This window comes from Notolepis coatsorum (genome assembly GCF_963971535.1).
Source record: "Notolepis coatsorum genome assembly, chromosome: 7".
In the NCBI taxonomy this organism is placed as follows: Eukaryota; Metazoa; Chordata; class Actinopteri; order Aulopiformes; family Paralepididae; genus Notolepis; species Notolepis coatsorum.
Window position 1 is genome coordinate 87,695,435 of NC_140171.1, and position 27,489 is coordinate 87,722,923.

General features: G+C 42.9%; 1 protein-coding gene across 4 annotated transcripts in view; it reads right to left on the reverse strand.

The window, feature by feature from the left end:
- Positions 1 to 8,207, reverse strand: part of map4k3a (mitogen-activated protein kinase kinase kinase kinase 3a) — a 459,102-nt gene extending 450,895 nt beyond the window's left edge. For all 4 annotated transcript variants that reach the window (XM_084319042.1, XM_084319041.1, XM_084319040.1 and 1 more), the window contains exon 1: positions 7,991 to 8,207. In XM_084319042.1, coding sequence (XP_084175168.1) covers positions 7,991 to 8,086 — 96 coding nt within the window. In that variant the 5' untranslated portion in view covers positions 8,087 to 8,207. The remainder of the gene's footprint in view (positions 1 to 7,990) is intronic.
- Between the last annotated feature and the right edge of the window lie 19,282 nt (positions 8,208 to 27,489).

The window sequence follows — 27,489 nt, forward strand, 5'->3', positions numbered from 1 at the left end:
GTCATGGAGAGGGACCCTGTCGGCCACCCGCCCCCTGCGGACGGGTGTCCCCCAGGGCTCGGTTTTAGGACCCCTTCTCTTCTCCCTCTACACTAAATCACTGGGTAACATTATCACGTCTCATGGCTTCTCCTACCATTGTTATGCCGACGATACTCAACTCTTCCTCTCCTTCCCTCCCTCAGATATCCACGTCTCTGTGCGGATCTCGGCCTGTCTGTCCGACATCTCAGCCTGGATGACGTCCAACCACCTCAAACTGAACCTAAGCAAAACAGAATTGCTCCACCTGCCGGCCAAATCCTCCCCCCTGACCGACCTTTCAATCACAGTCGAGAATGCAGCTGTGACTGCGTCCCCGACCGCCAAGAACCTTGGTGTTGTCCTCGACGACCAGTTGAACTTCTCTGCTCACATCGCAGCAACGACCAGAACCTGCCGATTCCTCCTGAGCAACGTCAGAAGGATACGCCCCTTCCTGACAAAAGAAGCCACCCAACTCCTCGTCCAATCAACAGTCATCTCCCGCCTCGACTACTGCAATGCACTGCTCGCTGGCCTCCCGGCCACTGCCACTAAGCCTCTTCAACTCATTCAGAACGCAGCGGCCCGCCTGATCTCAAACCTACCGAAGTCGGCCCATGTCACCCCACTTCTTAGGGACCTGCACTGGCTCCCCATTGCTGCACGAATCCGCTTCAAGGCCCTCGACCTAGCATACCGTGCGGCAAAGGGAACCGCTCCCGCCTACCTCCGGTCAATGGTCTCTAACTACACACCCTCAAGACCCCTACGCTCTGCATCTTCTGGCCGCCTCAGACCTACTCCTATCCAAGCTCCGGGAGGGTCATCAAAGAGAAGTCGCCTATTCTCAGTCCTTGCCCCACAATGGTGGAATGAACTACCCACCCCAGTTAGGACAGCCGAATCACGTCCAATCTTTCGCCGTCGACTAAAGACGCACTTCTTCAACCATTATCTGAATTTAAAAAAAAAAAAAAAAAAAAAAAAAAATCTAACCCTAACTAACCGTACTGTCATGCACTTGTCCTAATAAACTAACCTACACTGTAGCACTCAACACTTTGATGAACATTGTTGCTCAGCTGATAGAGTTGTGCCCTTCCTGATGGCTTGTCGTACAGAACTTGTAAGTCGCTTTGGATAAAAGCGTCAGCTAAATGACTAAATGTAAATGTAAATGTAAATGGTGGTCCCGAGTGAAGCAGGGACGGTGGAAAAGTGAGGAAAGGGGGTGGGTTATATTGACAAGTGACAACGCTTGACAACAGAAGTTTAAACATAACTTAATATTTATTAGTTATTCGTTTCTGTATATCATCCACTGTGACTTTCCATCTCCGTGTTAGACTCGTCCTGTTTGTCCTGTTTACATTCGAGTGTGACGTCATCACCTACGGCAGCTTAGACGATCAAAACGTGAACCTAGAACAAAACCCGGGGGGGGGGGGGCTGGCTCTCTTGTGCGTTCTCGCCCCCTCTCTCTCTCGCTCTCTCTCTACATTCAATGATTTAAAGTAGCCAAACGTTACAGACAGTATAAATACTAACTGGATAGTTGATGATAAACATTTAATTTCATTATCTGAAATATTCTAAAATCATTAAGTCTGCTATAAGCCATTATCCCTTTGTGTGTAATTATTATTTTCTCACAGTAGTATATATATATATATATATATATATATATATATATATATATATATATATATATATATATATATATATATATATATATGTGTGTGTGTGTGTGTTTGGCTAAAGTGGATAGAAAACACAGTACTGTGCAAAAAAAGGGCACCCAAGAGTTTTTATATAAATAGTCTTAGATGTAAATAATTTTTTTTATTAGTGTGTCAGTAGACTACTCTTAGTACATTTTCATTAAATAATTTTTTAAAGCATCTTCATGGTTTAATAATGCAAACATATGTTGCAGGGACTTATTATAATCATCATATTGGCGTGACTGTATGCATCAAAGGGTTAGATCAAGCATTTTTAAGTGCTTTAGGAAATGTCAAAATATTGCGATATATATTGTGTATCGTGATATGGCCAAAAAATATCGCAATATCATTTAGAGGCCATATTGCCCAGCCCTACTATAATGGTAAAATAGTTATTTAAAAATTTGCCCCTAAAAAATATTCTTTGCCCCTAAATTTCTCATTTAGGGGCAAGTGTGCCCCTAGTGAAAAAGCTTAGCGTACAGCCCTGCAATCATGTTAGTAGTAGATCCTCTCTGGCATGAAATACGTTTGGCACAGGTATTGCACTTTTCAGAACAAAATAGAGTCACACTTTTGAGCGCTGCATGCCGTGGTGCAGGATGGAGCACTCTAACCATTCAACCCGTGGTCCAGGATGAAGCATTCTAACTAGGGATGCCCCGATTACGTTTTTTGCCACTGATACCGATCACAGATCGTCTATGAGTCATATCAGCCGATACACTGCCGATACCGATCGTTTTTGGTTTTCTTATAGCAGCTGGCAGTATTCTACTGTAGGTCTAAGGCACGTCGAACTCGGTCCGCGGACCAAACACACAAACTCTGGTCCGACCAAAAACATAGGTCTCGGTTCGCTTCATCGGACCAAACGTGGACCAAATATAGGAAGTGCTTATTATTACCACTGCGCACGGCATTCACTGCAAAACAAGCACACTGCATCTATCTCTCTATCTATCTATCTCTCTGTCTATCTATCTATCTATCTATCTATCTATCTAACTGTGCATCTTGGGTAGAACGTAGAAAGAAGAAAAAACACGGCTTATTATATTATTACCGAGGCGCGCCGCTCGGCATTCACTGCAAAACAAGCACACTGTACACATATGGGCAGAAGACCAAATAAAACAGCTACTTGTGGGCACTCATAAAAACAACGCGGTGTACAAGTTGTTTAGCGAGAGGATGGTGGTAATGGGCTTCAATAGAACAATGGATCAATGTCACGTCAAAATAAAAAAACTCCGCCTCCGCTGATCTGGAGGGCTCGCAGTCCACACACACACACGCGCGCGCGCGCACACACGGGCTCGCAGCCACACACACACATTTCCGTCCAATAGACGAGGGCCCTTTTCGACCGCGTGACATTGTTCAGAAAGTTCGGTGCGCCTGACAAATTGCTATGTGAACGCAGACGAACCAAATGAAGAATGCAACAATGTTGCAACTTCACCACCAGAACCGCACCGAGTCCACCAAAACTATATGTGAAAGCGACCTTAGAAATTAAGTAAAGTGAATAGTACTGGGTGTTGAGCATAACAGTATCTAAGTTAATTGACTTCTGACCATTATAGTCAAAGTATTTTCCTATGAACTGAAACTTATAAGATGTTCTCAGTGTTCAGTTAGAGCTATGAAGCACGATAGCTAATTAGCCAACATCTGCAAAAACGAATGATGTTATAAGACATTGATATCAGGAGCTATCTGTAGCTACTGCTAGCCAGCTAGATAACGTTAGACAATGCCTTAAACTAAAGTGAATAGTTGACTGTGTCATTTTGTTTAAACAGTAACGTTAGCTAGGTAGCTAACGTTAGCTCACGGAACAACGATAGCTAGTTAACCAACTACTGCGAAAACGATTGCCAAAATGATATCAGACGTTGATATTAGGCTTGGGCGGTATGACGGTATACCAGGATATTTAGAAATCCCGCCGGTATGATTCTCAATACCGTGACGTCACAGACTGCTATTACACTGACACAGAGTTGATTGTAGTGCACAGCCCACGCCAACAGAGGGTTACATGGCCATCGTTCTGTGAGCTAGCGTTGGTACCTGGCTGGTGCGGGCTAACTGGCCATCGTTCCGGGAGCTAACGTTAGTAGTAGTAGGCTGGTGCGGGCTAACTGGCCATTGTTCCGGGAGCTAACGTTAGTAGTAATAGGCTGGTGCGGGCTAACTGGCCATCGTTCCGGGAGCTAACGTTAGTAGTAGTAGGCTGGTGCGCAGGGAGCGAAATTAACTTTTTGACTCACCGGCCAGTGGCGGGTAGATGGGAAGAGTCTACCCGCCAAGCATATTTCTTACCTGCCAAAATTTTTTTGATTAAAAAAAAATATATATATATTTTATATAAAAAAATTTTTTTAAATAAAATATATATTATATAATCATACTTGTAGTTGTATTATCTGCGAGACATCGCCACCACGCAATAAGTCAAAATGCTTGCTATCTGCAAACAGCTCCACTGTCTGTGTGTATACTTGAGTAGCCTCCAGCTTCAGCAAGGATTCTCCGGCCCTGCAGCTAGACCCTATATTCAGCTAGACCCTACATTCAGCATGCAAGGATTCTCCGGCGATGCAGCTGGACCCAATTTTAACGTTACGGTTATTTTGTCAAATCACATTCAACATGCCCTCAGCTAGAATACGCATTCAATCAATGTTATAAGACATTGATATCAGGAGCTATCTGTAGCTACTGCTAGCCCGGTAGATAACGTTAAGACAATTTAGTTTACTGGGACAGATTGATCTAAGTGAGCTAGCTAACGCGAGCTAGCTAACGAGGGAACGGAGGTATTATGCAGCTCATGGAGGTCCGATCTAGACTAGAGCAGACTGCTACCATTCTGATAGCTTAACGTTAGCACTAGAGCTGCGGGCGAGCTGCTGCCATTCTGAGAGCTTAACGTTAGCACTAGATGCTGCAGGCGAGCTGCTACAATTCTGAGAGCTTAACGTTAGCAGTGGCACTAGAGCTGCGGGCCGCTCTGTGTTGATACGAGCAGAAGCCAATAGTATCCCGCTGCAGGGCTGGGCGGATATGACTCGTTGCCACGTTTTTTTTCAAAATAAGAATATCATACGAACCGAATGCTGCTAACTGCCGGAGCCATCGATATTATGACTCTAGCTGCGCTTGGGCCGGAAATGAGACCCGCACAGATTTTCAAAATAAGAGTATCGCTATGAACTACACGTCCACACGCCACACGGCGGGCAGGGCTCTCAGTGGCAAGCGCCAAAGGTAAAAACTGAGCGCCCCTGGCGGGCGGCAGGCTTTAATTTCGCCCCCTGCTGGTGCGGGCTAACTGGCCATCGTTCCGGGAGCTAACGTTAGTAGTAGTAGGCTGGTGCTGGCTAACTGGCCATCGTTCCGGGAGCTAACGTTACTAGTACTAGGCTGGTGCGGGCTAACTGGCCATCGTTCTGGGAGCTAACGTTACTAATACTAGGCTGGTGCGGGCTAACTGGCCATCGTTCCGGGAGCTAACGTTACTAGTACTAGGCTGGTGCGGGCTAACTGGCCATCGTTCCGGGAGCTAACGTTACTAGTACTAGGCTGGTGCGGGCTAACTGGCTATCGTTCCGTGATTTGTTTACTTGGTAACACAGGTTGCTAAGGAATTTAGGTTTGAGGTTTAAGAAAGTGAACTTTTAGGTTGAAAGAACAGCCCTAATGTCAACGTGTTTCAATATAAGCGTTATGTATGGTGATAACGAGTATATTGTTAGCTCCGCCCCCCCCCCCCCCCCCCCCACTGATGAAAATGAAAGTCATACCGTCATATACCGTATACGGGGGTATTATGTCAGCAAAGTATGACGGTATGAAAAAAATTATACCGCCCAAGCCTAGTTGATATCAGGAGCTATCAGGAGCCATCAGTAGCTAGCCAGCTAGATACCTCATGTATTAAACTAAAGTGAATAGTTGACTGGGTAATTTTGTTTAAACAGTAACGTTAGCTAGGTAGCCAACGTTAGCTCACGGAACAACGATAGCTAGTTAGCCAACACTAGCCAACTACTGCAAAAACTATTGCAGGAGCCATCTGTAGCTAGCCAGCTAGATAACGTTAGACAATGCCTCATGTATTAAACTAAAGTGAATAGTTGACTGGGTCATTTTGTTTAAACAGTAACATTAGCTAGTATCACTCGAGGTGCACTCGACTATGCCGGAGCATTTGTTGACATGGGTCTGTGAGGGGGAGGGGGGAGGGGCAAGGCGTGCAGCAGCAGCAGCTGTGAGCAAGAGAGACAGCAAGTGAGAACTCCGCTGAGAATTGGATCATGTTTTTCGCACGTGTCTTCGATCGGTTTTCACGATCTGCGAAAATAAAGCATTATCGGAATTCACCAATCTCATATTTATACTGAATATCGGCCGATACCGATCGCTGGCCGATCGATCGGGGCATCCCTAATTCTAACCAGTCAACCTGTGGTCTAGGATGGAGCACTCTAACCAGTCAACCCGTGGTCCAGGACGGAGCACTCCAACCATTCAACCCGTGGTCCAGGATGGAGCACTCTAACCATTCAACCCGTGGTCGAGGATGGAACCATTCAACCCGTGGTCCAGGATGGAGCACTCTAACCATTCAACCCGTGGTCCAGGATGAAGCACTCTAAACATTCAACCCGTGGTCCAGGATGGAACCATTCAACCTGTGGTCCAGGATGGAGCACTCTAACCATTCAACCCGTGGTCCAGGATGGAGCACTCTAACCATTCAACCCGTGGTCCAGGATGGAACCATTCAACCCGTGGTCCAGGATGGAGCACTCTAACCATTCAACCCGTGGTCCAGGATGGAACCATTCAACCCGTGGTCCAGGATGGAGCACTCTAACCATTCAACCTGTGGTCCAGGATGAAGCACTCTAAACATTCAGCCCGTGCAGTGGACACTGAAACAAGCGTGAGTGAAATTTGTTTCATAGGAACCAATCATCATAATCTAGATTAAAATTCCTTCCTTTGGAATCTACATTTTGGAACAGATTTTCGATGCCCAACCCTAGCACAGACCCCTTGGTCAAATGTCTCAGAGGGATATGCAGAGAGATGAATTCCTAATTATAATGTGTCCACCATAATGACAGAGTGTTCCAGAGTCCTACAATTCCCAGTAACATTCCTGTATGAGATTCTAGGATCAACAAGCCATCTGGGAAGTTTTGCTACAGCACTCAAATGAATATAGGATGATATCTAATAGGATACATTCACTAAGGAGCAAAGGGCAAAAGTTATCAATTGTAGGTAGACATGATGCTCCACTACAGAAAGACTGACTGAAGGCGGAAATCTCTCATCAGCTGAATGGATCCATTCTGGCTCACATTATTGCTTGGCCCACAGACACACAATGAGCATGTTGGACACCATTGGGTTTAGTATCATCTTGGTGTCTACCATGCTGGCCCACAGAAACACTGAGCATGTTGGACACGAAGGGTTTAGTGTCTACCATGCTGGCCCACAGAAACACTGAGCATATTGGACACCATTGGGTTTAGTATCATCTTGGTGTCTTACCCTGCTGGCCCACAGACATGCTGAGCATTTTGGAGACCATTTAGTATAATCTTGGTATCTTACCCTGCTGCACAGACACGCTGAGCATGTTGGACACCTTTAGGTTTAGTATCATATTATTATGTTACCCTGCTGGCCCACAGACACGCTGAACACCATTAGGTTTGAACGTACACAGGAAAGAATGTGGAATGTTCTCACAGACACTTGCGACTCGCATGTAATTTTCTAGAGACGTGTGAAGGCGTAACACATAACTCATATCCTAAAACTGCAGCCTGAAGTGACTTAATCAGCATTTTTTGTCATCCTCATCATAGCTTCTAACAAATGGCAAAACAAAGGCCAGGTCAGTCCAGTGACAGGAACAATACACAGTGTCGCGGCTGTCGCCGAGTGAGACGACTGCAGCTATATGACGAAAAAACACTTGGGGATGTGAAATCTCAATATCGGTCAACAAAATATTCCGTGGAACATCTTATTTACTGTAGCAGCCGTGCCGTTCTGACAAGTTATCTCTGGCTGACCGTGGGCCACAGACAGCCACTTATACCACTACCTACTCGTACATACAAGCACAGGGCTCGTCTATTAACCGAATAAGCACATCGCAGTGATTTTAAACGTATTTACTGAGTTTAAATCCTGCTCCTTACCTTGTATACATCCCCATATGTCCCGCTTCCAATTCTTTGTATCAGCTCGAAATCCTCCTGCGGATTCCGCCTAGAAAGGTCGAAACTGGAACTCATATTTAGAACGCCAGTTTCCGCATCCACTCGTTTTGTTTGCCAGTACACCGATACGCCAAACAATGAGAAACAAACAATATAAACATACGTCGTCAGGGGGGGAAATACACGCTCACTTCTAAGTAAGTTACTTCAACATGGCTCCTTGGCACAGTACGCATGCGCATTGGCCAGCTGGGCTGTCCAAAGGGGGGAATGCAAGGAATGGGAGACAAAAGGGGGTGGGTACCCGTCACCCCCCCCCCCTCACGCACCGATCAGCGATCAGTTTGGATTTATCCAAATCTACGTGTATGTAAGGCAGAGAGGAAGTGCTCAGCTGTTCTGAGACCGGTTCATAGAGGGCCGCACAAGACTGGGCTCACTCAAGATTTCCTACAGTAAACGCTGAGTTTTTTCAAACACTTGTTCAGAATGAGTTTCAATAAAATATATAGAGCTAACCAGCGTCACTAGGTACTAGCCCCTTTCGTGACTGTGATGCATCACAGTCACGAAAGGGGCTAGGTACTGCATAGGCCCTACTGTAATATCAAATCTCGCTTAGCCCTCATGTTGTGTTAGGAATTGGCAGCACTGGTCGTTGTTAGCGGATCAATGTTGACACCGGGGTCTAACTCAGTCCTGACCACTAAAAATAAAGGAGTATCACTCAATATAGAACATCCTAACTAACATTATATGCATTCATAACCATATAATCCCATTGTATTTGATTTTATGGCCCCCGAGACACATCATGTCCCTTATTTTTAAGATGAAAATGAGGTTGTTCAATCATAATATACTAAAATAATGTGAAACCCATAGACAATAATGTTTTCTGACTATAATAGAACCATCAATGGGTCTCATTCTCCAACGGACTTATGACAAAAAGGGCTTTCTCTTAGGGCCATTTGAGACCTTTTCGGGCAAGACATGAATATAGACAATATATTATAATATAATATTAATTATATATGTTTTATTGGGACGTTGGTGAATCCCAAAATCGGCCCAAAAAGGTCTCAAATGGCCCTAAGAGAAAGCCATTTTTGTCGTAAGTCCTTGGAGAATGAGACATTAATATTTGAATATAACTTCTGAAAAAAAGTTTAGTATATTTATTATTATTTTATTTATTTATATTTAGTATTTTTATAGTATAGTATATGCTGCCGGGTCAAGAATGACCCTAACACCACAGTCGTACCTTTTTTTCTGCAGATACCTTCAGAATTTTCAAAATGGTGAAACATAGTTTTGCTGTGCTTATATATGTGTTGTGGAGGATATCATAAAGCCTTGTTCTAATAAAATCAACTACATGGTAGTTATTACATATTATAACCTTGAAACGGGTCGCTGGAGACCCTAACACCACATAAGGGTTCATATGAATTATGGTAACTATAAATGAATACATTTAGAATATATTTATATAAATAATATAATAAATGCAATATAATAAAAGTAAACTACTCATAATTAAAGTTTCAAAGTATGTCCGTTATTATCAGACCCAAACCCTTGGCTCACCAGCACCATGTGACCACATATCAGAATCAGAAAGGTCTTTATATTGCCAAGTAGTTTTCACATTTTTGCTTTGGAATTTGCTTTGGTCGTTTTCGGTGCGACATTAACGAACAGACAGATCATACAATAAAGAGGTGGAGTCAAATTAAATGAAATATGAACTAAGTTAAGCACAATAGAATATAATATAATTATGAAATAAAATATAGGCCAGGGCTGTACAACTGTAAATGAAGAGGTTCAATAAAATAAAATGGGATATAAACAAAATTAAATATAGCACAATAGAATATACTACAAAAAGTTAAATAAAAAATTATAGGAATAAGAATAGGCCAGGGCTGTACAACTGGGCAAGATGTGGTCAAGTATACACTAATTAGAATGAAATAACAATACAGTTGGATGGGATAATTAGCAGGGCTGTGCAATTGGGCAGTTATGTGCATGAGTATGAATCAGCGAAGTATGAACAAGTATGTTTTGATTGTTTATGGAAGTATATAGTCCAGTAGGGGTGTGTTAATGTAACACATGTGGGGTGTGTCAGTGAGGGTCCCGAGCCTTGTTGATGAGGCTCACTGCAGAGGGGAAGAAACTGTTCTTGTGGCGTGAGGTTTTGGCCCTGATGGACCGCAGCCTCCTGCCAGAGGGGAGTGTCTGGTTGTGACCTGGTGGTAGGGGTAGGCCACAATCTTACATGCACGCTTCAGAGTTCTGGAGGCGTACAGGTCCTGGAGAGATGGCAGATTGTAGCCGATCACCCTCTCAGCAGAGTGGATGACACGCTGCAGCCTGCCTTTGTCCTTGGCTGCAGCGTACCATATGTGATGGAGGAGGTAAGGATGGACTCGATGGTGGCTGTGTAAAAGTGCACCATCATCGTCTTTGGCAGGTTGAATTTCTTCAGCTGCCGCAGGAAGAACATCCCCTGCTGTGCTTTCTTGATGAGGGAGCTGATGTTCAGCTCCCACTTGAGGTCATGGGAGATGATGCATGGTTGCCAAGAACCGGAAGGACTCCACAATGTCCACTGGGGAGTCACACAGGGTGATGGGGTTGAGTTGAGTGGGGCTGGGCTCCTTCTGTAATCCACAACCATCTCCAGTGTCTTGAGAGCGTTGAGGTTTGATTGATTGATTGAAAACTTTATTAACAGATTGCAGAATGGGTACAGTACAGTACAGCTCAATACATACAATTGTTAAGGGGATGCAGACCAGAGAAAGACTTTCGTCTTGTTTACATCAGGGTCCCCCATTTTCAATTCATCGTAGGTCCAGATTGTTCTGGCTGCACCAGGTCACCAGATGGTCAATCTCCCACCTGTAGGCGGACTCATCCCCACCAGAGTATCTGTATCATACAAGTATGTGAAATATGGTCCTATCCATTCCACCAGGGACTAGGTTTGATTTGAGCTTTGGTAATAACTTTATTTATATAGCACCTTTCCTATAGGAATTGCAGCTCAAAGTGCTTCACAGCAAATAGCATACAATTAACATAGGCATACAATTAGCATACAGTTGACAGAATAAAAGCAATGCATAAAGTGCAGACATAAGAATAGGCAATGCAATGGTGTAATTCATGTAATTGTATTGTTTTGATCATTCTTTCACATTTGAAAGAATCTGTGCACACCACTGGCTATCATTGCAAGGCTTCAACCTTGTTACACGCACACCTCTAAACTCACTCCACTCTCCACCCAGCCGCAGAGCTGTACTGAACCATATTATGCGGGTCACGGTACAATTTGTAACAGTGGTCACTAGGTACTAGCTGGCACCTGTCCTCTGACAGCCACAAATCGCAAAACCTCTGCTCAGGAGCACCATGTGACCACGTATGTTAAATACCATGGTCTTATCCATTCTGCCACCTGAGAAGGATCCGTTTCAGGTGGTGAAGTCAGGGTATTTATCTTAGGAGTGAGTTTACACCAAGGAGCACTGGCGGACTCAGGGGGGGGGGCAGGGGGGGGCGACCGCCCCCCCTGGTGCCCCCACGGTCGAAAAACGCGTGCTTAAGTGCCCTTTTGAGTGAAAGAAATTAGAGGATGTGCCCTATTGGTGCCCCCACGGTTGAAAAACGCGCGCTAAAGTGCCCTTTTGAGTGAAAGAAATTAGACGATGTGCCCTATTGGTGCCCCCACGGTTGAAAAACGCGCGCTTAAGTGCCCTTTTTAGTGAAAGAAATTAGAGGATGTGCCCTATTGGTGCCCCCACGGTTGAAAAACGCACGCTTAAGTGCCCTTTTGAGTGAAAGAAATTAGAGCATGTGCCCTATTGGTGCCCCCACGGTCGAAAAATTTGCGCTTAAGTGCCCTTTTGAGTGAAAGAAATTAGAGGATGTGCCCTATTGGTGCCCCCACGGTTGAAAAACGCGCGCTAAAGTGCCCTTTTGAGTGAAAGAAATTAGACGATGTGCCCTATTGGTGCCCCCATGGTTGAAAAACGCGCACTTAAGTGCCCTTTTGAGTGAAAGAAATTAGAGGATGTGCCCTATTGGTGCCCCCACGGTTGAAAAATGCACGCTAAAGTGCCCTTTTGAGTGGCGAAAAATTAGAAGGTGTGCCCTATTGGTGCTCTTCCAATGGTCTAAACTTGACCATGTGCCCCACGGTTAAATAATATCACGCAAAAGTGCCCTTTTGAGTGAAAGAAATTAGAGGACGTGCCCTATTGGTGCCCCTCTAATGGTTAAACGTGACCATGTGCCCCCACAGTTGAAAACATCGCGCTAAAATGCCCTTTTTGAGTGTTGAAAATGAGAGGACGTGCCCATTGGTGCCCTTCCAATGGTCTAAACTTGACCATGTGCCCCGACGGTTAAATAATGTCACGCAAAAGTGCCCTTTTGAGTGGAGAAAATTAGAGGACATGCCCTATTGGTGCCCCTCTAATGGTTAAACGTGAACATTTATGCTAAATATGGGGTATGCTTGGGGATAACTATATATAAAACGTTATACACTGTTATCTTCATTTTAAGGGTAAATTGGTTTTGCGGCTCCAGATGAATTTTAGTTTGTGGGAGGGGGAGGGGGGGGGGGGGGGGGGGGGTGGCTTTTTTTTTTTTTTTAAACTTAAATTTTTTATTAACATTTATTTAGACAGACAGCACTTACAAAAAATAGATAATAAAAATTAAGAGACTAGCATCACAATAAAAACAAAAAGAAAAAACAGTGCACATAAATATTTACATGGGTATCACATGGTTAGTTGTCTGGTTCCCCTACTGTTGTTTTCTAGGTATTTGATACAAAGGCTGATTGTGTATCTCCCTTAAACAGGCATAAACAGGTAATTCCTACTCAAAGACAATAAATGCTAACTAAGGTTTGTATGTGTGATCTGGGTCCAGAGACCCTCCTTGAGTTTATTTCTTCCCTTCTCCTTCGTCCTTTCTTTTTTTTTCTCTTGTTTATTAACTTTCACTTTGCCTTTTGTTTCACCCATACACAAACCACATCATCCCTGAATATTTAATATCACACCGTTAAACAGACATAAATAATAAGGTATAAAAGCATTCAGCACTTGTAATATCCCAAAAACAAAATAGATAATATTAACTAAAGTACAGGTGTGTGACATGGGTTCATAGACCCTGCTTGAACATCTTTCCTCCTTTACCCTTCGCTCTCTTGTGTTGCATTTGGTTCTTCCTCTGTGATGTCGTTCTCGTTCCTTTTATAATCCTCCCACTTTCCCCATCTTTCCCCAAATTTCTCTTCCTGTAACCTCAGCATGTGTGTTATCCTTTCCATATCCTGTATTTCTTCCACTATTCCTACCCATTTTGCTATTGTCGGTGGGTCTTCCTTATACCACAGTCTCGTTATTGCTTTTCTGGCCGCTATCAACATTATCTTTATTAAATATTTGTCCCCCCCTTGTATTCCCTCGTGTGTCAGGTCTCCTAAGTAAAGCACCAGTCCTGTTTGTGGTATCCCGTATCCTAATATTCTGATCATTGCTTCCCCTATCTCCTCCCAATACCCCTTCAGCTTCTGACATCCCCAGAATATGTGCGTGTGATTTGCCCCCTCCTTCCCACACATCCTCCAGCATGCTTTTTGTGTTGGTGCATATTTTCCCTTCAGCTCTGGCATTATAAAGAATCTGATTATGTTTTTCCATCCAAATTCTTTCCATATTCTCGATCCTGTTGTTGAATGTTGTACCTCGCATATGTTCCCCCATTCCTTCCCTGTTATTTCTATCTCTAGCTCTCTCTCCCATTTCTCCCTTATGTAATCGGTCGTGTGTCCCTTGCTGGTCATTATAGCCCGGTATATTGCTGATATTACTCTTCCTTGCCCCCCTTCGTATGCCCATACTATCATCTTTATTATTCCATTCTGTTCCTCGTCTTTGGCCCCCCTTATTTCTTTGTTGTAGTAGTCTCTAACCTGTAGATATCTGAAGTGGTCCCTGTTTTCTAGTCCAAATTTCTCCTTTAATTTTTGTAGTGTCTGCATTTCTCCCTTCTCTATCATTTTGCATATTGCTGTTGCCCCCCCCCCCCTCTCCCACCTTCTGAATCCATGGTCTAACCTCCCTGGTTTGAATCTCTTGTCATGTGCTACCCATCTCAGGACCCCTGACTGCTTCTCCAATTTGTGTGTTTTTACTACTCTGTTCCATATGGTCAAGGTGTATTTGGTGATTGGATCTAATAGTCCCTCTTTTTCTTTAAATAGTTCCCTATCCCCCACCAGAGCTTGTACCTTGTATCCCTCCCCTTCTTTTTCAATGTCTTTCCATCTTGCCTCATATCTGTCGTTACACCAGCACGTCACTGCTCTCAGTTGTGCTGCATAGTAATAATCTTGTATAGGCTGGGTACTGCCATCCCTCCCTCTTCCTTTGGTAGTTGTAGTGTTTTATATCTGACCCGTGGTCTTCTCCCCGCCCATATGAACCTTGATATCAGTCTGTCCCACTCCCTGAATTGATTCTGTGGTATTTGTATCGGTAGTGACTGGAATAGGTACAGTAACCTTGATAGTATGTTCATTTTAATGACCTCTATTCTTGAATTGAAGTCCAAGGGCATTACTGTCCATCTCTCTAGGTCTCTCTTGATGTTCTGATTTATCTGTGTATAATTCGCCTCAAACAGTTTCTCCACCCCTCTCGTGATGTTCACCCCTAAGTATTTAATCTTGTCCATGTCCCATCTTATCCCGTACTGTTCTCTAATTTCCGTCGTTGGAGAGTAGTTCCATGCTAAGGTCTGTGTCTTTGTCACGTTTAGTTTGTATCCTGAGTAGTGACCATATTCCTTCAGTAGATCCATCAGTGCCGGGAAGCTCTTTTCTGGTTGCCTCATGTATACTATCACGTCGTCTGCAAATAAGCCTAGTTTATATTCCGTTCCCTTTATCCTTACTCCCTTGATGTCCTCGGTCTGCCTGATCAGTTGTGCCAGTGGTTCTATGAAAACGGCGAAGAGCGTCGGTGAGAGACAACATCCCTGTCTGGTAGCCCTCTCTAATCTGATTCTATCCGTCAAGCTGCCATTCACCTTAACCCTCGCTGTCGGCTCTTGATATAGCGCCTTGATCATCTTCATCGCCCTCCCGTTCAGTCCGAACCTCATCAATGTTTTATATAAAAATGTCCAGCTCACACTGTCGAACGCTTTTTCTGCATCTAGGCTAATCAGTACCGCGCTACCCCCTTGTTTTTGTATCTCCTCTACTATGTGTAATGTCTTTCTCACGTTGTCCTGTGTCTGTCTCCCTTTAATAAATCCAGTTTGATCTTCATCTATAATGTCTGGCATAAACGTCTCAAATCTTTTTGATATTATCGATGTATACATCTTGTAATCTACGTTGAGTATGGACACAGGTCTGAAACTACTACATAATTCCCTATCCTTCCCTTCCTTCGGTATCGTGGTGATTATGGCTTCCTTCCACGAGGGGGGCATTTTCCCCTCTTCCATCGTGTGTCTGAACGCCGCCCCTAACATGGGTGCTAATTCAGTTCTAAATGTCTTGTAGAATTCCGATGGGAATCCGTCGCTCCCCGGAGACTTGTTGTTTTTAGCTCTACTAATTGCATCTTCCAGTTCTTGTTCCGTAATTATTTTATTTAACTCTTCATTCTGTTCTTTCCCTATCGATGGTAACTCTAGCTTCTCCAGATATGTTTCTATTTCCTCTTCTCCCGCTGCTTTTGGCTGTGTGTATAATTTCTCATAGTATTCTCTAAATGTCCTCTCTATTTCAGCTGGGTCCCTCAATATTTCATTAGTCTTTGTATCCCTTATTGTGTGTATCGTGTTCAACTTCTGTTGCGTTCTAATTCTCCTAGCCAACAGTCTGGTCGCTTTTGGTCCCCCTTCATAGTACGTTTGTTTCATGAACCTCGCTTTCTTTTCTATTTCCGTCAATAATTCCCTATTTATCCTGGCCTTTACTTCTTTGATTTCTCCGAGCGTTTCCTGTTCTTTTGATATCTGGTGTCTCCCCTCTAGCTTCTTTAGCTTCCCTATCAGATTGTGATATGTCTCCGTTCTGGCCTTCTTCAGCATTGCTGTTTTTTCCATCAATTTCCCCCTTATCACTATCTTCAGTGTGTCCCATAGAATGTTCGGGTCTACCGCCCCGTTGTCATTTTCTTCCTTATATCTGGCTATCTCCTCCTTGATCTGACTCACCACCCCTTTGTTATTTAATATTCCTACATTTAGTCTCCAAATCGTGTTCCTCCGTCTCCCTTCTAGATCTACTGTCAGATATATGGCACTGTGATCCGATATGTCCGCCACTCCTATACTGCTCTCCCGTGCCCTGTAACTGTCCCCCGTCGTCATCAAAAAGTAGTCTATTCTCGCATACGTCACGTGTGGGTGTGAGTAATGTGTGTATTCCCTGTCCATGGCGTGCATCTCCCTCCAAACGTCTGTAATTCCCATTTCCGTCATCTGAATATTCATATATCTACTGATGGGCGCCCGTCCTTTTCTAGTACTCGTGGTGTCTAGGTCGTGATTCAGTACTACGTTAAAATCTCCCGTACATATCAATATCCCTTCTAGTTCCATCACTATCATGTCAAAAATGGTCTCATATAAATCCCTCTCACTCTCTGGGGGTGCATAAACATTTACTAACGTAACCATTTGGCCCTCCATTTTCCCCTTCACCAAAACAAACCTGCCCTCCTTGTCTCTTACTTCCTTGATCAATTCAAATTTGACTGTGTTTTTGATTAACGTGATTACTCCTCTCCTAGGGTTTTGTTCAAAGGAACTATAGTATGCATTTTCATATCCAAATCTCTTCAGTTTCTCATGACCCTGTGCTACCAAATGTGTCTCCTGCAGAAAAATCACTTCCATCTCACTTTTTTTACATTTCAACATCACTTTGCCCCTTTTTATCGCATTATTCATTCCATTAACGTTTAACGACATCATTTTTATACCTTTAACCCTTGTCATCTTTCTTCTTCTTTCGTCTGTCAGTCCCCCCCATGTCACACTCATTCCCCCCTCCGGTTGGAGCCTCCGCTCTCTTCACCGAATACATATAATGATTAACATAAATAAAAAACATAAACTTTACATAAAGTGCTCCCAAGGCGTTCGGGGGGTCCCTGTGTCCCCCCCTGTCCCCTGCTGGTGGGTGAGGGGTAATTGCCCTCCTAGCGAGGGGCCCCCTCCTGACGGCTTGGGGGTTTGAAACCCTTGCCCCCAATCGCTCGTCATATTTGTCCAGCTTTCTTACTGTTTTTTTTTTGCTTTCGAGCTCCTGGTCAAAAGCGCTCTGTCCTTCCTTTTGATCAAAGACCCTCTTTTCTTGTTCCCTCTCAATGTGACTCATATGTTTCATTGTCCCTCCTTCCTCCCATATCCGTGTGCGGTGTCTCCCGTGTACCCCTTATTATTTTCTTTTCCTCTCCTCTATTTTCTATGTGATGTCCATTTATCCCCTTAATCCCTCCCAACTGTGTTACTCACAGCGTGTTTCTATGTATCTGTTTCAGTATGGTCTGTGTCTCGCCTATCAAACCTAGTTATATTTCCATTTATTTCCTCCATCAGCTTGTGTATTATGTGTCCATGTATACGTTACGTTCATTTCTATATCCTGCCTCTACCTGGGAATGTGTGCTTATGCATATGTTATTTCAGTTTCTATACTTTGTCTCTATTTGAATAGTTTTTTCAATCTCTTGTGCGTGTACTCATCCGTTCGTCTCCTCCCGCCTCCTCTCCGTCTGGCCTCCTCATCCGTCTCCGTCCTCGCTCCGTCACGTTTCACCTCCGCCTTCTCCTCTCTCCTCCCTCCGGTTTCGGTCTTCCACTCTGATCCACCTGCGGGCTCCTTCCAATCTCTGCTGCAGGCTCCGCGTCTGTTCCTCCCGCCTCCTTCCTTCTCCGTCCTCCGCCATCCTCATCCCTCGCTGTCTCATCTCTCGCTCCGCTTCTCGTGCCGTCGCGTACATCGCCGCTCCTTCCTCCCAGTGAATCCTTAGCGAGGTCATGGGTGACTGGAATCTCATTCCGTTTTCTTTCAGGGTTTTCTTCAGTCCCGCGTAGGACCTGCGTGTTATCGCTACCGCTGTCGAGTAGTCGTGATCAAATGATAGTCTTTTCCCTTCGATTTCAATCTTCTTGGTCCACGCGGTTCTGAGTACCAATTCCTTAACCTCGAATCTCAGAAAGTTAATAATCACCGCCCTCGGAGGTCTGTCCGGTTGTGGTCTCGGAGCCAACGCCCTGTGGGCCCTCTGTATCTCCATTTTTTCCAGTCCCGTTTCCTTCATTTGTTCTTTGATAAGCTTTTCCACATATAGGGTCACCGATTCCCCTTCGACTCCTTCTTTCAGTCCCCATATTCTGATGTTATTTCTCCGTGACCTCCCCTCCATGTCCGACATCTTTGTCTCCATCTGTTCTTGTTTCTGAATCACACATGTTAATACCTCGTGTATCTCCGTGTTCCATTCCTCCGCGTGAGCCGTCCTAGTCTGTAACTCGGTCACGTTTCTGTTCTGTTCCGCCATCTTCTCCTCCACCCTTTTGATTTCTGTATTCATTTCACCTCTGAAGTCCTCCTGTTCCTTCCTCAATTCCTCCCGTAGCTTCCCAATATCATTCCTTATCGTGTCCGTGTTCAGTTTTATCGCCGCTGTTATGTTCTCCAGTATCCCGGCCTGCATGTTCACGGCCCATCCTGGCATTACCGTGTCTGCCTCAGCGGTACCTCCCCCTTCTTTCGCCTGGCTTTTCTCGGCTTCGCTCCGGGGATTCTGTTTCTTCGGATTCTCTCCTTCTCGTATGTTCTCCATTTCTATTTCCTTCACAATCGTTGTCTCTTCCTTACTTCTCGTGAGCATTTTCCGTTTTAATTACTTTTCGGGTCTTTTTTTATCCGTTTTTTCACTCATTTGACCAGGAGCTCTTTCGCACGTGTGTTACCCGTCTGCTCTCATACCGGAAGTCGTCGGGGATGGCTCTTTTGATAGTAAAGGTTGCTGACCCTGCCCTAGAGCAGGGGTGCACAACCTTTTTTGAACCAAGATCTACTTTTTAATTTACCACCTAGCCGAGAGCTACCAGCCAAAATTGTATATTGTAAGCCGTCATTTGAGGCTTTATAAAAGCAGCATAATGAACACAAATCTGTCAGTGCCGAGTCCGACCTCATCTTAAATACCAAACAGCATTGCTTGTTGTAGTTAACAAAGAGAGGCAGAGTTGATTTTGCAAAAAAAAAGAAAAAAAGAAAAAAAGATTATCTAATTTTATTAATCGAGATCTACTTGAAATCAGCCCGCGATCTACCTGTCGATCGCGATCGACTGGTTGGGCACCACTGCCCTAGAGCATTGTCCAGGGAGTGCTTAGTGTGGGGTTTTTTGTTTCACTTCAGGTGCATAAACAAATAAACAAACTTGAAACTTGCATCTGCACCTGCATCTGGGTCTCTGGGCAGAATAGTCAGCCAGGCTGGGGTCAAAGCCAGACACACACACACACGCACGCACACATGCATTAACCTGTTCATTTCTGCAACTAGGGTGGATGGTACTGTAGGGCTGGGCGATTCTTGCTCAAATGTGAATCACGATTTTCCTCTCTAAGAATTGAGATCACGATTCTCTTACAATTTTTTTCAATAAAATAATTGATTGCACTCTTTCTTAAACAGACAACATAACATATCAAAGTGCTTGACTTAAACATAACATATATGAAAGTGCTTGACTTAAACTTAAAAGACTATTGTAACATACAAAATAACTCAAGTCAGAATCGTCATAATTTAAAAAAGTTAACTTAACTTTTTTTAATCTTTTTTAATAAAAAATATCTTCATAATTTTGAAATGAGATTGCATAGGTCTATGAATCGAGATCGTGATTTTATTTCGATTAATTGCCCAGCCCTAGTGGATGGCGTGACACTTTTATGCCACACGCTTAATAGTGATTTTTGAAAAAAAAACAAATATGGATTATTGTAACGTGAGTCAAAGATGTGATACTGAGATACTTTCCTGGCATATACATAAAATATAGCCAACGCTATACACACATGAAAAAAAGGCTATTTGCAGAGAATTGCGACAAGGGTGACTGGAGGGTTAAGTTTTAGACACACCCCCTCTTGAATGTTCAGATGCCAGATGGCTGTAACCCTGCATCTGCATCCTACTGCTGTGCGAGGTAGGTAGGTAATATACAGCAAGCTTTCTTTGAAGTTGCAAAGATTGAGTTTGTTTTACCAATTATGCATTACTAAATACTAATGTATGTAGGCCTACACTGCAAGTTTTTATTGATGGCAGTATGTTTTATTGATGGCAGTATGTTTTAGCCTAGGCTAGTGTAGGCTAGCTTTATTACTACTGTAGCTAGCTAACTAAACAGGTACCTTGCTTAGCTGATTATATGCTGTAATGATAACCTGTGTTCTCAATTTAGAAATAAAGTGTACACATTACTTTAGGATGGTTTGCACAAAATATACCCATAGCACTTTAAAGTTCAGTGTGGATTGCTTTTTAAAGTTAATTTAAGAGTGGTAGTAAACTTAAAAGTGGGTTTAACATTGGCCTATATTCTATGATTACAGAATGCCAAGGAGAGAGAGAAATCGGAAGAATATTAAAAAGCATCTGAGAAATGCTGCGAGAGGCAGCTTCTCTTTGAAGAATTGGGTCCAAAGCAATAATAGTAAGGGAGGAGATAAGGATACAGGTAGCCTATGTATTTGTAAGTCCTCACTACTAGCTACATGTACAAGCTGCTTGTCTCACATAGCCATAGTTTGGATTATAACTGAGAATCTGGTGCTAACATGGTCAATAATGCTTATTTTGGACAGAAAAATGTGTCATAAACATTAAAATTTTCCGTTTTTATTCCAATCAAGGCAAGAAGGCTAGTGGTAGTGCTATATGACATATTATTTTATAATACAACATTGTAGGCTACAGTACAAATATTATGTACAGTACAATTATATTACTATTATAAAACTAATATTATTTGCTCCACCTTAGATAAAGACAGTACAGACAATGAAGATGGAGATATTCACAAGGGAAATGGTGAAGAAGTGGAGGAAGGAGAAAATGCAGATGATTGTATGGAGAGAAACAATGAAGAAGTGGAGGAAAGAGAGAATGCAGATAATGCTATGGAGAGAAATGATGGTGACACAACAACAAATAACTTGAATGCTCTCCTGTTGCCATTAAAATATCCCACTGATCCAGCCCATGTTCAGAAGCACAGCATAGACCACCACTCTGATAGATTTGTTGAGTTTTGTTGCTCTATTCTGAAGATAGGGGGGGGGAGGGAGAGAAAGAGAGGGAGAGAAGGAGAGGACAGGAGGAGAGGACAGGATGAGAGAAGGAGAGTAAAGGACAGGAGGAGAAAAGGAGAGGAGAGGACAGGAGGAGAGAAGGAGTGGACAGGAGGAGAGATGGGGAGTACAGGAGGAGAGAAGGAGTGGACAGGAGGAGAGAAGGGGAGTACAGGAGGAGAGTAGGGGAGTATAGGAGGAGAGAAGGGGAGTACAGGAGGAGAGTAGGGGAGTATAGGAGGAGAGTAGGGGAGTATAGGAGGATAGAAGGGGAGGAGAGGACAGGAGGAGAGAATGAGAGGAGAGGGGGAGTACAGGAGGAGAGGACATGAGGAGACTAGAGAAGGGGAGGAGAGAGAAAGGAAGAAGCTCAACGGCACTCGAATTAACTTTAACTGTTAAACTGTTTTATGAAATAAAAATGTTAAAGGTGTATTGTTCCCTGTGTGTTTTTATCATAGAGGTGTGGTTATACTATTATACTATGTTATTCTAATGTTAATCGGATGAAGACTATTTCATCATACATGACGCATCATAGCTTTTTGCTTACTGATGGGGTCCCATGTTGTGCAGTAGGTGCCCTTTTTATTTTATTTTCGCCCCTGCCCTTCAAACAGCCTGAGTCCGCCACTGCCAAGGAGCTACCATTGCAAGGGCCACACAAAAACAACTGGCAATTCTGTTCAGTCTCTGCTCAATAGCCAAGCTGTATCTGAGACAATGCTCGTATGTGGATATGTTGAATCCACGTTGAACCTCTGCAATATTTGAATCTTCTCTATGTAAATTGAATTGGCATATTCAAATAAACCATTAAAGGTCCCCTCCACTCAAAAACATGTTTGTTTAATGGTTAACTCTTTTTGGAGGCATGACTATAACTATATAGATTGTTATTTGTTATCTGGTGCAAGACCCCAGAATAATATGGATGTCGGTAAAGGGAATGATCAAAGATTTCACTGATAGCTTTTCCTCCAAAATGCGCAAGAATCAATGCACAAAACTGGCTGAGCTGGAAACGCTTTACTCAACGTTATTTAATTCTCTAAAATACAACAACTCAACTCGACTAGAGAATCAAGTTAACGTACTAAAAATAGAGATCAATGCCATATACAGACAACAATCGGAAATACAAATACGCAGCACAAGACAACAGCAGTACTCCCAAGGTTCTAAACCTAGTCACCTATTAGCCATGCGATTAAGAATTAATGCAAAATTTGCAGATATAACTACCATTAGAGCACAACAAGTACTTGAAACAGACCCTGTAAAAATAAACGATACATTCAAAGAATTCTACTCCGACTTATATAAATCAGAAACGACCTTCGATCAAAACAAAATGGACACATATCTTAATCAAATTATTCTCCCTAAACTTTCAGAGGATGACGCTAAACAGTTAGAAACACCGATCACACTAGAGGAACTCAAGAAGGCCATATCCGAAATGCAAAGTGGTAAGGCTCCTGGAAGAGACGGTATCCCATCAGAAATGTACCTTTCTTGTTGGGACATAATTGGACCCTTATTACTAAATATGATCTTATACTCAGTCAAGGAGGGGAACTTCCATAAGAATGACAATATTGCACTCATAACAGTCCTCCTTAAAAAAGACAAAGACCCCAACGAGTGCGGTAGTTATAGACCTTTAAGCCTCCTCGGAACCGATATCAAACTGTACTCTAAGGTATTAGCCATCAGATTACAAAAGCATATGACGTCTTTAGTTTACCCGGACCAAACTGGCTTCATAAGAGGCCGCCTGATCACTGATAACATAAGACGAATACTGCACGTACTAGATGCCGACAAGGATGACACCATACCTAAGGCGATGCTGTCCCTGGATGCTATGAAAGCCTTTGACAGGCTGGAATGGTCGTATCTATGGGCAGTATTAGAAAGGATGGGGTTAGGAAAAGGATTCATTGATATGATTAAAGTATTATACAAAGACCCATCGGCCATGATTACAACAGGTACAATCATCTCCAAAATCTTTCCGGTATCACGCTCAGCCAGACAGGGTTGCCCTCTTAGTCCCGGACTATTCAATCTATCATTAGAGCCTTTAGCACAATACATAAGACAATCCCAATCCATAGAACCAATCGTAATCAAGGGCACACAACATAAAATTAGTTTATATGCGGACAACGTAATATTGTTCATGCAAAACCCCAACACCACATTGCCTCATCTGCTCAAGTTGATTGAGAACTTTGGTGATTTATCGGGATTTAAGATAAATTGGCCGAAGTCGGCTTTCCTTCCACTTAACACCCCTGCAAAAAAAGATATAACCCTCCCAGGAGAGATACCGATGGTAAAACATTTTAGATGCTTGGGAGTGGAAATATTCCCCACCATAAGACAAACGGTGAAGCACAATTACACAAAAATCCAAAACAAAATCAAAGACGACCTTGATAGGTGGGCAAAACTTAAAAACACAGTACAAGCACGGATATCAATAGTTAAGATGGATGTGTAGTATATTCCTATATGAATATCTATTAATTACAGCACAGTGAGGCTGTTAACTAGAGGAAGGAAAAGATCACAGTGTGATAGAAACAATGGTCCTCATCTGGGCTCCCAAATTTAGCCAGTAGAGAATAAGTTGTATACAGCCAGACAACCGGTAGCTATGGTCCAATATTCATTTAATTGCAGCGTGGGCCGAGATGGAATAATGCATTGGTTACATACAGGACACTTCAAGCACAATACATGAGTTGTACAAAAGGATTTGATGAGGTTAAATCACAATAGCCCTCGTTGGCTTTTTACATCAAAGACAATAATGTACATTTAGTCATGTTATGTTAATGAAATAAGAATGTACTAAGCCATACATATGGGCACAACCCGGTCCTAAGGTAGGAATCTGTACATGTTACTCTAACCAACAATAATGAGTAACTTTCCCAACACTGGATTCTACTCACATGTATAACAGCACATTCTCTGGTGGCTCGATGGAGGCTCAGCCGGACCCCCCTGGGGACGGGTCGGTGGGCTGGCCTCCCAACTAACTGCACTGCTCCAATACTTATAGGCCCAATATGACCTTCCTATCTTTCAACTGGTTCAACCAATCACATGTATCTTCTTGTTGGGGCTGCTCTGCCCCCACATGTCCTTGTGGAGGCCGGTGTCGGTGGCCCCCTCCTTTTTGGGCCGTGGCTTCTTATTGACAGAGGCCTGTCTCCTCTGCAACCACTTCAACATTCCTCCATGCACCATTTTTTACTTTCCCACACATATGGTTCATGCAATGACCTATAGATCTCTAATATCACCCCAGTACAGTCATTGCTTCTAGGCTGATATCAAACATCATAGGAGCAGCACCAACCTTTATTTACCAGACTGAATCTTTATAATATAACTGTGATTTGAAGGAAATGGCTTTATTACTTCCAGGTTTGACATTCCTAAAATGGTATTCTTCTTTGTAAGTTATTTTCTAATTTGTTACTATAATCTTGTTATTATTCCAATATTGTTTTTCATTCTAAACTAATATAATGCAATTATGTTTCCTGTGACCTCTAATCTTGGTTAGCGCAGCTGTCTTTACTGCTATACTGAGTCACCGTTTTTCTGTGGTGTGTGACTGAGTAAACAATGTCGTCATGAGGTGTCGCCTGGTGGTGTTCAACTGATGAGGTCTGGTGACTTCTGCCTTAATAGTGCTTGTGTTGAAAACATTAACCCAGTATAGTCAGTGCTTCTTAGGTTAATACTATTCAATTCACAAGAGCCATCCCAAAACCCTGTCTACCAACTGACACTTTGTATTTTCTGAATCTATTTGTAAAGATTCAACCACATTACTCTTGTCTCACAGAGGCATTACCGCTTTTGGTCTCTTCTTGCTGTGCTCAACTGTCACATGTCTAGGTGTTTGGTTTCCTGGGGGGGTTGGAATGGCTTTTGTACAACTGTGTAAACAACCCTATAGGCTTGGCCTGCAGGTTTTCTCCAAAATGTGCTCTGAGAGTCTATGTAATACCTAAATTACCATCCCTACAGATATTTTCAGTTTTCAGGGTTACTCTAACATTTTTGATTATGAAATTATGAAGTCAATGTTACCACATTCCTCCCTTTGACATTTTACTAATGTCATATTACAATTATCTTGACTTAATTTCTATACATACTAGCCATCCAATTTAACATAATAACAAAAATCATAAATTTTGAATTTTTCACAATTTTTCTTCTCAATTTTTTTCCATTCTTCTTTGGTACATCTCATCAATTTTGGCCTTCTTGTCTTCTTCTTTTCTTTCCCACATTTCCCCTGACTATGGCCCCCTCCCGGGGAATCCAAATGACCCATTCATCCAGAACCCCAATTAACCTACTCTGCCTTAAATGAAACAGTGTTTACCACTCTTTCATCAGGCCTCGTCCTCTGGGCACGTTGAATATGCTAAAAACAATTAAAACAATTTAATCTAAACATTACACATTTAAAGTCTAATCAATCACAATTTTTTTTAAATTACAGTATCCGTTTACATGATCTGGGGAGGACAAGATCCATTAGTATCACAATTTTCCATTTTCCATTCATTCTCTGAAATAATATCTTCTTCCTGCTAATTTTTTCTTTAAGATAGTACAATCACGTCTGCATATTTAATTAATTGCTTCCCACCTATCCTCCCCCCTTTTATGACACATAACGGTCATAAACTTGTCACTTCTTGTTCCCTCAGCTCAGTTTTGGCAGAGGAAAGCAGAATTTCAACGAAAATTTTCTTTTACCCATTCTCCTCACCCTGGCCATATCCTTACTTATGTGAATGCATCTATATCTGACCCTGCGTTGTGTAATTTATCCGCCCTTTGCCTGCGCATTTTACCAAATCAATGTGCACAAGACAAAGCCCATCAGTACCTATCCAGTCTCGTCCCTGTCCCCTGCAATCCAACCACAACTCCCCAGAGAACCTTGTTTACACACTGTCAGCTCAGTCTTCAGACTGGCCCCGCCCCCCCCAGGCCAGGTCATCCCAGGTCCAGCCATTGATTATCTCATGACAACCCGTCGTCAGACGATTATAGCGTGGAAGTTCCTCCAAACCACATCTGTTCAGTTTTTACAACCTGGCCCCACCCGCATGGGGTTTGTACAGGCAGGGGTCTCTGTGTACAAGAATTCTCTCACCTTCATTGGACTGCAGAGTAACAGGGAAAAATGAAATCCTACGTCACTGCTTCTAATGAAATGTACTCATGTGTCCCCCATCGTCGATCTGCCTTCCCCCTCCCTTTTTCTGAGCTGTGGAAGACACAAGCACAGAGCAAACTTTTTACACAATATGTCAACATACTCAATAAGGGAAGCCATCAATTCCATATGCAAATCGTGGTGGCACTACTTAACTTGTCATCGATCGGATCCAATGCATCTCTTCTTCCAACAGTCCTCTCCCCAGATCATTAACAAAAAAACATTTGGGAAGAAAAAGAGAAAAAAAAATCAAACAATTAACCAAATATTCAAATATAACACATCCTCCGACCACATGCCTTGCAATTTTTACATAAAAAATTACCATTCATACCTAAACCGCAAACCAATGAAATAAAATAAAAACCAGGTTTTCCAAAACCATCCACTCAACATCTCATCACCCAACCGTCCCATTCACACATGTCAGTGACTTTGACACCTCTCAAGACTGCACAATCACCCCTACAGGTTCCTATTCAAACCGCTTTGAGTCCACACAACTACAGATCAAAACACTTAGAAAATAAACCCAAAAATGTACATTCACGCTCACTCATACAAAATTAAACTTAAATAAAAGTAGTATCTGTACCAAAATAAAACTTTAAACCTTGAATATGACCTAATCAAACGCTTTCATCCAATTTCTCATAGTCACATTCACTCGATCCTGAACATTTAGAGTTAGAAAAGAAATAAAAGCAAAAACCAATCAAACACCACAATTCAACATCATCCACACATCCTGAGCACA